General features: G+C 43.9%; 1 protein-coding gene across 10 annotated transcripts in view; it reads left to right on the forward strand.

The window, feature by feature from the left end:
- The window catches only part of SASH1 (SAM and SH3 domain containing 1), a 567989-nt gene that overhangs the window by 531277 nt on the left and 23818 nt on the right, over positions 1 to 12894 (forward strand). For 8 of the 10 annotated variants that reach the window (XM_065680527.1, XM_065680530.1, XM_065680526.1 and 5 more), the window contains 2 exons: positions 4232 to 4364; positions 8336 to 8682. In XM_065680527.1, the coding sequence (XP_065536599.1) occupies positions 4232 to 4364; positions 8336 to 8682 (480 nt within the window). Of the gene's footprint in view, positions 1 to 3475; positions 3537 to 3849; positions 4034 to 4231; positions 4365 to 8335; positions 8683 to 12894 lie in introns of those variants that run through there. The other 2 variants (XM_065680535.1, XM_065680533.1) reach the window with 2 other exon arrangements.

Below are 12894 nucleotides of genomic sequence, written 5' to 3' on the forward strand. Positions count from 1 at the left end.
GAGAGCTCCTTGAATATCAAAGTGCATGTGCTTAATTTCCCATTTGTTCCTGAACGTAAAGCTTTTTACTTTTATCTTACATACAAGATGATGCAAAGTGTGGCCTTTAGAAGTGCACAGACAGAAAAAGTTTTCCAAGCAGAAGAGATGGGAGAGGTTGCAGAGGAAATTGCTCTCTCCCAGATTTGAGAGAATCTTCATAGGTTTCTGGCCACGTTTGTTAGTGGTGATGAGCTGGGTGGTGGGGATGAGCCTTGGACTGCCCATAGTTTTCCAGCCATGTGATACGTGGTGGCTGCAGTCCTCTGCATGCAGTCCTTGATATTTCCAGATGCTGTTAATTTAGTCCCCGTTCCCCTGTAGTCCTTCACGCGCTTGTGCAGCCGAGCTGTCCAAGCTGGCTGGTTTCCGCACCGTGAGAGCATTGCAGATGTGTCGGGGATGCACTTGCTCCAAGCAGCAGAGGGAAAGGCGGCTCCGCCCGGCCAGCCCCGCCAAGGGGGCCCTGCAGGCTTCACCGCGTCCCCGGCAGCCCGACCGAGCCCTGTGCTCTCCTTAAAGCAAGCGCGATTGCTGTGCGTCAGCTTTGGCCAATTTGTTATGGTTTAAGGCTGTGGAGCCAGCTGTCTGCAATCTGATGTAATGTTGCCCTGGAAACCAGAAATGAAATACTTAAGCATTCACCACAGAATTACTACATACAGCATTAGCCAAAATAATTAAAAGTCAAGCCATATGGGCTTTCAGATGGAAAACTTTGGAGCGGAGGAGATGGAATTCAAGTTGTTCCGATTCGCAGTACTGCAAATCTGCTTGTTTTTCCCCTTGGAGTGTGGGGAGAGGCCTGCTTTGCAGTGTGTGGGATATGGAGGGGTCCTGGCTGTTTTACCAGTCCCTGAAGGCTTGCCCCAATGGGACAGCCGTGTGCCAGGGGCCGGGAGGCATTGGCACAGGGGGTGCAGCATGGTCTCTTCCTGTGCTCAAGAGCCTCCAGCCTCGCCTTTTTGACGCATTGTTCCCTCTAGTAGACTGTGCAACCCTTTTGCCGTGTTGCAGAGCACTGAAGCACTTGTTAAAGGGGGAGAAGGTGAAAGGGGGACTGGCAGCTGTCTGGGTCAAAGCCCCATGCTAAGGGCTGTCTGCTAGAGCTGCCCAGGAAGCCATTTGCCCAGCCCGCCATGCGCTGCGGAGATTGGGGTGATTTTCCCATCCAAAATAAGGGGACAGCAACCAAAAAAAGCAATTCAGTAACTGTGGAGGCAGGAAGGGTAGAGTAGGTCAAGGAAGTCAAAGCGTTGAAGTTCAACAATTTACAAATATGTTGCTTACAGCCTGGATGCTTTACATTTCTGTTTTCTGTTTAATATTAGCTGTAAAATAAGCATTGCTTGAGCTGGAAAATTAAGCTCTGTTTCCCATGTGCAAAAATGGAAACTGTCGATAATTTCAAGGCCTTTAAAAAAAAATTTGTTTCAAAACCAGGAAGTAACTCAAAAGTAACAACCCTTTTTTAAAAACAGTTTCATGCTTAAGAAATCAGCATTATTTGATAAAGTTTCCTGACTACTGGCGTAGTCACCGACATTTTTAGGCTTTTTTGCATAAACTTATTAGCCATTCTTTTCCTTTACAGAAGATTTTTCCATGCCACATGCTACATGGTATGATGGGAAATAGGATGATGGAGAGAGACTGGCTTTATTTTAGTCATCCCATATTCCAGCAGCTCCTGTTGTTGAACACGAGCTGTTCTTGCCTCTCTCGGCCAAGCACCAGCACTAGGAAGGGTTATTACTGCCTGCAGAGGATCCTGGCTCAAAAGGGTGCCAGGAGTCCTGAAGTGGCAGGGAAAACTAGCTGGCGCTTGGATTATGATGGGATCTTATTTATTTTGAAGTGTCCCTTTTACCACCCACTTGGGTTTGATCTCAGTACCTTGCGCTGAGGCTATTTTGGCTCTCAGTTTCACTGTGATAATTCTGAATGCAAATGTTAGACACCGTAAAAGCTTTTGTTGTAATTGTTGAGTCTTCATAAACCTAAGAGGAACAGTTCTTTGTCAGATACCACTGGTGCAAAAGACTAGTCGTTTATTCTTTGATGAAATTCTGGATGGGAGGAACAGGTATGAGCCATTCTCTAAGTCTCAGAGTTTTACAAACAGTAATGTCACAAACGAAGGGTGTACAAAAAATAATGAAGGAAAGCAATGACTTAATAGTACTTGCATTTAAAATAAACAGATCTCAAGTGCAGAGTATGTATGATGGTTCCTTGCCAGGGCGTGCTCGATGGCCTAAGAAGTCTTGACTGAACTTGATTATGGTCAATAATCCATTCATCATCTTATCTAAATATGGCTGTCTTGTTGCTTGACATGTCACTAAGTTGTCCCAGCCAAAGTCTTTGAATTAATGTTCATCTTGCTGCTAAATTTATCTTGATATGAACAAATCTGGTACTCCTCTTTACAGCCCTATTTTTCCCAAAGGAAGATCGTTAGTTACCTAGCCAGCCTGTACCCATAATAAACGCATTCCTGTGGCTCTCAGATGGCAGAATGACAAGTCTTACTGCCATATATGGTCTGTTTGGTATTCCTTGTTTTGGATTAAAATGAAGTTTGTGGGAAATCGGTAATTGACAGTGCCCTTACAGAAAGTGGCTGAAGTTTGCTCTGGTGTGGTGCTGCTGGCCCTGTGAGGTACTTGCCTGGGAGGCAGGCTTTCAGAGCTGCCCTGGCTCCTCTAGGCACTGTTTGTGTCTTTGCAAGCATACCCGTGCAACTGCTAATTGGTGTCCTGCCCCATGGCATCTACTGTTATTACCACATCCTGATATTTAAGTGTATTAGAAAAGCAGCAAGCAGTTTTATATTTGTCCTGTCTTTTATTCAACCTCTGAAAAAGCAGACAGCATTTTTACTGGGGAAGAGTAGAGGGTGGTTTTCTTTCTTGGCTTGTATTTGTTGGGAATTTTTCTTTTGAAAGTTTAATTAAGGAGAAAAAAGGATGAGCGTGCTGTGGAAACCCAGAAAGCTGTGCCGACAGGAAGTTGCATGAGGGTTTTTAGAGCTGACCATTAGGAATGCGTCGAATTGGCTGGGACCGCCGGTGAAAACAACGTAAGGTATATGATCCATACCGCACTCCAGCTGGAGCCTGTGCTGCATGCAGGAATGTGCAGCAGCCACAGTGCCAGGGCTGTCCTGGCCGAGCCGGAGAGCCCTTCTGGCTTCCTCTTCCCTTCCCTTCCCTTCCCTTCCCCCCACTGCCTTCCACATTCTGAACTGATTAAAACAGAGGAAGTAGCACGTTGAACATTGGATCTGGCTCGAAAATCGAAGTCATCTTCTCGTTCACAAGGAATGGATTGTTTCAGCTTGTTGTGTCACTGCTGCTGGAGAGAGGGGAATTTTTTTTTGTCTCTGTAATGTTTGATACTTGAGGGAAAACAGCTGGAACTGAGCATACTGGATCAGATGCAAAACGAAACGGGATGCTGGGGAATATGGACTGCACTGTATATCTGAAAAGGTCAGAATTTTCCCTTGGTCAGTGCTGGAGGAATGCTGTGTCCATCTTGATTCCAGCCTCAAGAGCCTTCAGGAGGAGTGTAGGGAGCAGGGAGGAGGAAAGGAATATTTCGTAGCTGTGGCAGTTCATGAACGAGGCAGATGAGGTCTCCTCCTTCCTTTTCCTTCCCATCCTTTCTTGTGCTGCTGGTTTTGATTTTCTGGGAAGGCTGGGGGGGAGGAAAGAGAAGTCGTCAATGACAGAGCTTCAGTTTGGAGAAGCTGTTTATAACCAGGTTTAAACAGCAAGTTCTGAGATGCCAGACAGACCAGTGACTGACCCAAACCACAGGAGCATAACTGGTATGGTAAGAAGAGCCCTGGGAAAGAGCCCTGCCTGAAACGCACTGAGAGAGGACGTGGAAGTAGTTATTACACAATGCATGGGAAGAAAGACAAGGGCAGGAATGAATTTCAATGCCTAGGATCTTACATTGCACAGATTTAGAAATCAAAATGGTATGTCATGCTTTCAGAAAAAGAAAAAAAAGAAAACCCTCAGTAATTTAAATGTTTCTGTGTGACCTGGACTGAAAATATAACACCAGCTATAGAGCTGCAGTGACACAGTGCAGCAGATGAGCTGGGTTAACTTGACCTGAAGGAGCAAGACGTGGAACTACTACTTTATTAATATTCCCTTTGTTTCTTTGCCAGTCAAGAGAACAATCCGATGATGAAACAGAGGAGTCGGTGAAGTTTAAGAGGTTGCACAAGCTGGTGAATTCTACTCGCAGAGTCAGGAAGAAACTCATAAGAGTGGAAGAAATGAAAAAACCCAGCACGGAAGGTAAAAAAGCAATGTGCATATGGTTAAAACTGTTGTGTGTGCATACATGTTTCTGTTGAGAGGGAACAGAAAGTGGAGGGATGGGTGAGGGAGGGCTGGAGTGTTCTTAAGGGATGGTAAGAAAGATTGCCTTGTCTGTGGTGCATGCCTTATGCAAGTAATTGCATTTTGAGACAGTGGAAGGAGGAAAGTGATAGCCTAGGATGTGGTTATTGCTGATCTGGTATTTCCAGAGCAGCGCTTGAGAGCCCCTCATTAAGAGATTAGAACTTGGTTTGTTTTATGCCCCATGCTGTGTAGGGAGTGAGATTAGGAGCGATCCCAGCTGGCTGCCCCACAGGCGCAGCAAATAGGTAAGCAGGGCCACCACCATGTTGCTTCGTCCTCTGAGGCCTGGGATGGAACACAGGTGAAGCCCTCACTAGTTTTGGGAGGGTAGTGGCTGGTTGGTGATGCAGTTGCACCATGGCATGATCCTGTGGCAAAAGTACAGAAACTCTATCAGACATTGTTGTGGGATAGCAACAGCCTCATGTAATAGTAATTCCTACTTCTGGGGGAGCCTGCTTACAGTTTGGCTCCTGAATGAGCCCTGCTGCCAAGAGAGAGGGGGAGAGAAAGGAGGAGGAGGAGGGTGGGGAAATGGGAAGCAGAGATCAGCCCCTGGGAACACCATGCTGCAGAATTAACTCTGGATGACCTGTATCTGTGTGTGAGCACTCAGATTAGTGGAGCCTGAGCCTCAGGAGCCTTTGTGCATGGCCCTGCTTGAATCCTGTCTGAACTGTGGGCATCTCTCTGTGCTAGTGGCCTTCCCAGAATCACATGCCAATTGCCTTCAGCTTTGCAGAGAGCTGAGCTGTGTTATGATTCCTTCCTAGTGCATTTAAGGAGAATGTGTGCATCTCCTTGGGTATGTGGCAGGAAGCTGTTGGCAAATTTATGATCTAGCCTGCCTCTTTGGTGGTACTGGCTGGTGTGAAAGGCATGTCTAGAGCTGTGCACTGGGCAACTTCTTGTTCTGAAAAGTTCTTGTCACCTTACAGGATGAACATAAAGCTGGGCTATCTTGAAGCAAAAACATAGGTTTTGAGACTGGCAAACACAACGTGGCTATTTTTCCTTTGCTTTGAGGAAGGGACCCCAGAGAGGCCTGTTCTACCCCTTCCCTCCCTGGAGGTCTGGGAAAAGCTGCAGGGAGCAATCAGCCAGAGGCCCCAGGGATGGGAGCAGCTGCAGGAGCAGGCAGCTCAGGAGCCGCTGTGCATGCAGATGCCTTCCTGCAGTTTGGCCAGACTTTCTCCTCAGCATTCTAAGTGTCTGCCTTGCTCTCTGTACTCTCTCCTATGGTGCTTCACCTCTTTATTTCCTTTTCTCCCTCAGTCTTTCACTTAAGCATCATTGTTCGTCCAGGGTTTATTCTTTTCCACTGAGTTTTTCCACCCATGCCCCCCGCAGAAAAATCACTGAATTAACAATTGTATTCAAAAAAGTTTGCTTTGTTTCCTTCTATCTCAGTCTGCTGCCTGTCTTCTCTGTTTTAACTCCAGGCTTTTCTGAATAAGTTATGTGTAACTCTGAGTTTGTGCTTCATCTAACACTCTGGAGTTTTCTTTGTTGATCGGGAAACTCTGTAGCAAAACCAATTATTGCTATATGACACATCATGGAATACTTCTGCATAACTTCTCTGTAACTAGAAGGCCCCTTAAGTAGCCAAGTCTACGTTAGGAATGACTTTTCTTTCAGGAAATTCTCTCAACACCCAAGTTTTCATGTGAGAAAGTAAAACTACTTCATAAATGCTGTCCATCTCCATCTCATAATGCAGGTCTGTATTTCTATTTGGATATGTCAAAGGGCTCTTCAAGATCACAAAAAATGCTGTGGTCAGATTTGGGGATTGCTGTCTGGCATTCCAAGTTACCTGTAATTGGTTCTTGAGCAGTTTGCTGCTATTATTTGGGTCTGCGTTATGAATTTAATGTGATATCCTGAATGGCTAAGTTTTGGGGAGTTGGCTATAAAATTTGATGGAGTAACATCACTAAAATTTAAATAAATTCGTCAGTGCTCAACAGCCTTTAACAAACTGTGAGAGTAGGCTTGGTTTGAAAACTGACATGCAGTTCCCCAGAAGATTCCTCATAGTCCTCAAAAATTTCTTCATGAGGAACAACTATCCCAGAGCCTTCTCCCACATTTCTGCTGTTGACTCTGCTATCACACTAAATACACATATGGAGATCTGATATGCACTAGAATGTGCCAGTAGCTGAATCCATTGTTTATTTTGTGTTAGCATGCTCATAGTGAGTTAAATAACTGAATCTTTGTAATTCCTGGTCACTATTCTTATATAGCATTTAAAACCAAATCACATCTACATCTGCGTCATTATGGCTTTGTGTTATGGACTCACTCCAAATAACATCTGTTACAGTGTTGACACAAAATGCATATTTTACAAGCTGTTTAAAAACATATTTACTCAGTGGACTAAAATTGTTTATCAGCACATATTCAGTCCCAGGAGAATGTCTATTTTCTGTCAACATTGGGAAGTAGAAGGGGGAAAAAGAGTAAGTTGGACAGTCCAGCAAAGGTGGTGTCAAAATCAGACTCCATTCCACATATCTACCCCAGAAAAGTTATAAAAAGAGTGAAAGTTGTGTGTCCTTTCACTGTCACAGCGAGTTTCATCTTGGTACAATAGCATCTTAGTTTTCAGCAAATGTCCATCAAACATGCTTTGCCAACAGAGTGAACTGAAGGTGAGACAGAAAGCCTGGACAGGGCAACCAATCTTCTTTCATTTTGAAATGTGTCTTCTGTTATTGAATGAGCGAGTTTAGTAAGTTATAGTTATTTCGGTAATTGTTCAAATTTAGCTCTGCTGTGTAAGCAGTGGAAGCAATCGCAGATGAAGGACAAGTTGGGTCAGGCAGGAAAATTATTTTGACAAGAAATAAGTATAGTCACATTTCTCTGTGTGTTTCTGATACATACCTATGAATGCTGTGAAATTTGTTAGGCAAGCCTGAGGAGGATGTATACTCTTGTTTGACTGTTTCCTTGTTACCATGTCTAACACCTGAGCCTATGCTTTGCTCAGAAGAAAACACCAGAGAAAAGTATCTTAAGTGATAAATGCGAAAAGGAATTGCAAGTTCAGGTTCTTTCATCCCTTCTCTGTGCTCCAAAAAAGAGACCTGGCTATTTGCCCATCTCTAGCGCTTGTGTTGCAAAAAGTCTTCTTCCCTTCCTGTGAAATGTGTATTTGTTGAAAACCAAGTGTTTCTGTCATTACCAGGAAAGACACTGTTGAAATTGGCACACCCGCAATTTGACCTACTTACTTTTTCTTTGCATCTGTTTAAGAAAATTCTGTGTGATTAAAACTGGTGCCTCTTCCCCCATCAAAACCCCAAAACTTTATATTTCATCCTGGAGCTCAGCTCCATAAAAAAAAAATAAATACTGCTTTCTGCAGCAGCATTGGGTATTGCAAAACTGGACCTGAGAAGTACTTGTTTGGTTTTTAATACCTGAGTATATTTCTGACTTGTTGTCTTCTCAGTAGAGCTGAGCAAGTATCGGAAGGCAAACCATGAAAACAGGTCCCAGTTCCAGCCTTTAAGGGATTTGTTGTGAGAGCACCTGTGGTCTGTCTTAGCTGTCTTGGCTGCAGATGAAAGGGAGAAACTTAAAATAACAATGAGTTTACTTATAAGATGCTGTCATCTCCCTGTTGTTAACTCATCCCAGAACTCTCACTTCACAAGTGGAACGAGCTGCTTCAAATTTAACTATTTGCTAATGCTTTCTGGGCTGCTTCTATAAGGAAGAGTTTTCTTCCATTTTAAGTGGGAGATATCTTAAAGTAATACAGCAAAGCTCCATAGGGAAAAGTATCTTAGATAACTGTGAGCGATGGATGACATGCATTGTGCTGCTTTTGTCCTCTGTAGGTGTCGAAGAGCACTCACTTGACAACTCTCCTATACTGGATGACAGATCAGCACTTTACTCTGGAGTTCACAAGAAGCAATTCTACTTTGACAGCCCCTGCGAAAAGCAGCCAGAGGATGACTCGGACTCACTTACTACTTCTCCCTCATCCAGCAGTCTTGATACGTGGGGAGCTAACCGGAAGCTGGTGAAGACCTTCAGCAAAACCGATAGCCGTGGCCTTATCAAGCCTCCCAGGAAACTTGGGACATTTTTCTCTTACCCAGAAGAGGAGAAGACCCAGAAAGTTTGCCGCTCCATGACAGATGGGGAAATGAAGAAAAGCCTCGGCTCACTGAGCCATGGGGTAAGTACAGAAAGCATTTGCTTTTATGACAGCAACAGGCACAAGCACCATCTTCTGGTGTCCCTGGAGGAGATTCAGAATGTAAGGAAGCAGATCCGATTGAAGAAAATGGATACTAACTATTCCTGTTCCAGAGCTTTTCTTTGCCAGCGTCCTGCTAGGAAAGGAGCATCTCCCACAGCTTGCGACCTGCAATTACTGCGGCACAAAACGAAAGGGGGTGGAGGTTGTGGCTTCCCAAACAGAAGGCTACGAGGGCGCACTTCTGTCAGCGAGTTCAATATTACCTATGTGGTGGAGAGAAGCCTGTATAGTCACCTCAACCTCTCACAGCTGGTGCGTCCCGTTACTGACAGGACCCTGAGCAAGGCCGACAAGCAGGACCTGAGGAGATGCCTGCTGGAGGAGGATGAGGAGGCCAAGAGGAAGTGGGCTGCCACAGTGGATCGGTGTACTAAAAGGGTTCTCTTGAGAATCCACCAAAAGTCTGTGAGTCAAAGAGTTGCCGTGAAGGTGGTCTTCCAGTTTCTGTGAGGTTGCAGTCAACACTTTCTGCTTTATACCTTTAACTAAAACTCACTGCTTCTGCTTTCCTTGCTGTTAGAAACTCTTAAGCACTGTAATTCAGCTCTGAGGTAAGAGTTTGATACAATCCCATCAGGTACGAGTTTTGTTGAAACTGCAGTTTCTTTGTGTACAGAACAACTCAATGAGAACGCAAATATGACGCTGCTGCTTCTTAAACTAGTAGAGAAATTGAGATCACAGGTGAACATAGGTTTGAGATGCTATAGACATGTTCTTTGTCATACTCTGGGAGTTGGTATTCTTTTAAAGGGATTACCAAGAAAATTTTCAGAGGATTAGAGCATCCTTAATCAACTGTGCTGTTTCTCTCTTGCTGTTGTTGCCTCATGTTGGCCCTCCTTTTCTCAGTTTGCATCTCATCAGTTCACCCACCCACTACTGTGTTCTGTGTTACACACACAGCTGCAGAAAGACAAGGGGATTGGCCTTATGTAAACACTACCCTGCTTGCTGCTCACCACCGCCAGAAGTGCCCCTTCTGCTCTGCCCCTGGCTGTTGCTCCTTCTTTCTAGCATGGGGTGAAGATGGGATCTTCCCTCAGAGCATTGTGGAAAAGGAATAAGGGGTGGCTGATAAAGAAAATTGTGCAGTACAATGGGAAATTATTTGATGACTCCAGAGATCCAAAGCTGCTTCCTGATTATATGATTCCCTTTTGACATTTCCCTTTACCATGATGCTGAGTTTCCTAGGAACTTACCTTTGGGGTGAGCCAGATCTCCAGAGCTGAGCCAGCTAGTCTGTTGTCTAGATGACAATGTAAATATGTTCCCTCCTTCAGTGGGTGGAAAGAGCAGTGCACTGGTAGTGTTAAGCAAGATATTCCAATGAACAATACAGTAGAAACAGCTTTTCCTCTTGAGCTACAGATTTCATTTTGAGAGGTCTCTGCTTAATTTCTTCAGATATGAGGTATTCTCAGTGTAAGAGTCACAGCCTTGGTCTCCTTGAATAACCTGTGGGAGGGGACCGAGCCTTCCTGGTCTGCTTTTTGCTCTTCAGCTGCAAAATAGACATTTTTTTTTTTTATACTCAATACCATGAGTATTCTCTCTTGGCAGCTTCACAGTTTCTTCTGCATTGACTGCTTGCCTTGCCGCTCACAGGGTACTGTTTATTTTCACAATCATTGTACTCTCAGAAGACATTGTTTTCCCATAAGGATATTACAATGATATGAGAAATCTTACTTATGCTTCTGTGGGTTGTACAATAAGGTTATCTCAGGCAAAAGAGAATGCTTGTATGTACTAGAGATGCCCCATAATTAAAAATACCCTCTGAAACGGTCTTTGTAAATACAGATGACAGAAAAGCTTTTCAGTTTTTCTAATAAGTTGTCTTGCTATAGTAATTCCATTATGAAAACCATCTGGCCAACTTTTATTTATTCACAAGAGATACAATCGCAGAAGAAATGCATGATGTGTTATTGCTGTTGTTGAGGAACTCCTCAGTAAACTGCTCCTCCAGCCTCATTTGAATGGGATAAATGGTGGAGACATGCTGCTCTTACTAGCTTTTTCAACACACTTCTTCCTGAAACCACAAAAAGCTGGCAAACTTCAACCAGTGCCACTCCTTCTTCCTAGAAATGCTTCATGTTTGTTTGCTGCAACCTCAGGGAAACTGCAATGCCTATGTATTCAGTGGAATTGGTCACTCCGTCTTGCCTTGCCATTCATTTTTATCATTTATATTTGTTTCAGTGACCTGGACATGCATGAAATTTCCGAATCGCATCAGTTTTTCTTTTCTCCCAGAAGGATAATACTTTTGATTGCATGGCCATTCCATTGAATATCCCTCTCCTCATCCACAGACCTTTTGTTTGGTACAGTATTGCCAGGGCCACTACTGGAATCTGAAGGCGGAAGTTAAATGTTAAACGTGTGGGGAGATCTGTAATGAAACAGTAAGCACCTGCATTATGGTACATTTATTCAGAAGCTTTTAACTAGCAAACAGTTTGCTATCTGAGAAGATTTAGGAGGAGCTCTGGCTGGTTTGACAGGCAAGCTTGCTCAGAGCAGTTCCAGATGCCCTCTCTTCATTGCTGCAATTGCCTTTACACTGTAGGATTAGTTAGAACGGACTCTTCAGAGAAGGACAACATTACTTACAGTTAAATATGCTGTGCTTTAAGAACTGATCTTATTACTTGTAGCTCGTCGGAGATGCTTTCCAAAAACAATTTTTAAAAGCTATGCCATAGTCACATTGCCTTCTGGTAGAAGACACATAAAAAAATTCTTTACCACAGCACTCATTTATAATGCATGTGGGGCATAGACAAAGCTGGCTTTGAGTTCTAGTAGAGCTGTGGTGTGTACAAAAACTGTTACCCAAGCACTGTAGATACGCAACAGCTAACATAGAAGCTAGAAAACTTTTTAAAAGCTATTAATATGTATGCTGATCAGCAGTGAACAGGGCAGGAAGAATTTTTACTTTAATAGAACTACTTGATGTAATTGTTTACTAAGTGTCACAGTTTATAGAGCTTGCTTTTTCCTAATAGAGTGTCGAAGCAGACTGGTAGTTCTCAGGTGGTGGGTCTTCACTGTCTCCCAAGTACAAATTCATGGTAGTGATCAGGCAATCCTTTGTAGGTCTGATCTGACGCATAGTTGAGTCTTAAGATATCTTTGAAGTTACTCTGCTGGGTAGTTCAGTCCCTAAGAACTTACAGTTTGCAAGTAGCTGATCTTCTGCCTCCTGAAGAGAATACTTAGATGTCTGCCTGTCTTACCGCCCACACTCAGAGCCCAGAATTGAAGTTGTGCAAGTAAATTGTAACTTTTGTATCCTCATTTCCCTGGATTGCACTGTGAGGCTTCTGGCAGGACCAGGTACTTGAGTACTGTTGAGCTGGCTGTTCAGTGGCCACGTATAAAGTCAAAGGTTTAACCTTTTGGAATGTGGGGGGTTGGACTAGATAACCTTTGAAGGTCGCTTCCAACCCAAGCTAATCTGTGATTCTGTGATTGCAAAGCAAAAGCTGGATTCTCTCTGAGCCCCGTAAGTGTCTGGTCTTTTTTAAAGTGATACCAATGCTTTAGCAGAGATTCATCCACCGCAATTAAATAAGGGTTAGCTGTGGAAATGCAGCTGTACTGAGTTTGGTGGCCCTCTGCTCTTGGGAAGGAAGCAGTATCATAGTGCTGATTTTCCTTTTTTATTCAGAATGATCAAGATAAACTAAATCTGTGCATTCAGCCAAAACTGAGTCACTCCATTAGGAGATTGTGGCACTGTAAACATAGCATACTTTATCCCAGAAGTAGCAGAGCTGCTTTGTGCCACCACAACTGTGACGGTAAATACCTAATCTGGAATCAGGGCTTGCTGAGTCTTTGGGGACACAGTACTTATGGATAGGCAGACTGGTTTTCCCCCCTCTTACCAAGGGCTTGCCCTGCAAGGCCTCTAGGGTTTCCCTGTATTTCAGTGGAAATGGAACCTATGCAGCTATTCCCAGAAGGTAGGTTATTCAATGTTTTAAGAGATTGGTGGTTCTCTGTTTCAGTGCTACTGTGGACTCATTTATGAAGGCAGATGGGAGTGCTGAGGTGGAGTTGCCAGCACCCTGGAAAACTTGATGCATAAGAACAACAGTTTTC

Source organism: Lathamus discolor, chromosome 5 (assembly GCF_037157495.1).
Source record: "Lathamus discolor isolate bLatDis1 chromosome 5, bLatDis1.hap1, whole genome shotgun sequence".
NCBI lineage: Eukaryota > Metazoa > Chordata > Aves > Psittaciformes > Psittacidae > Lathamus > Lathamus discolor.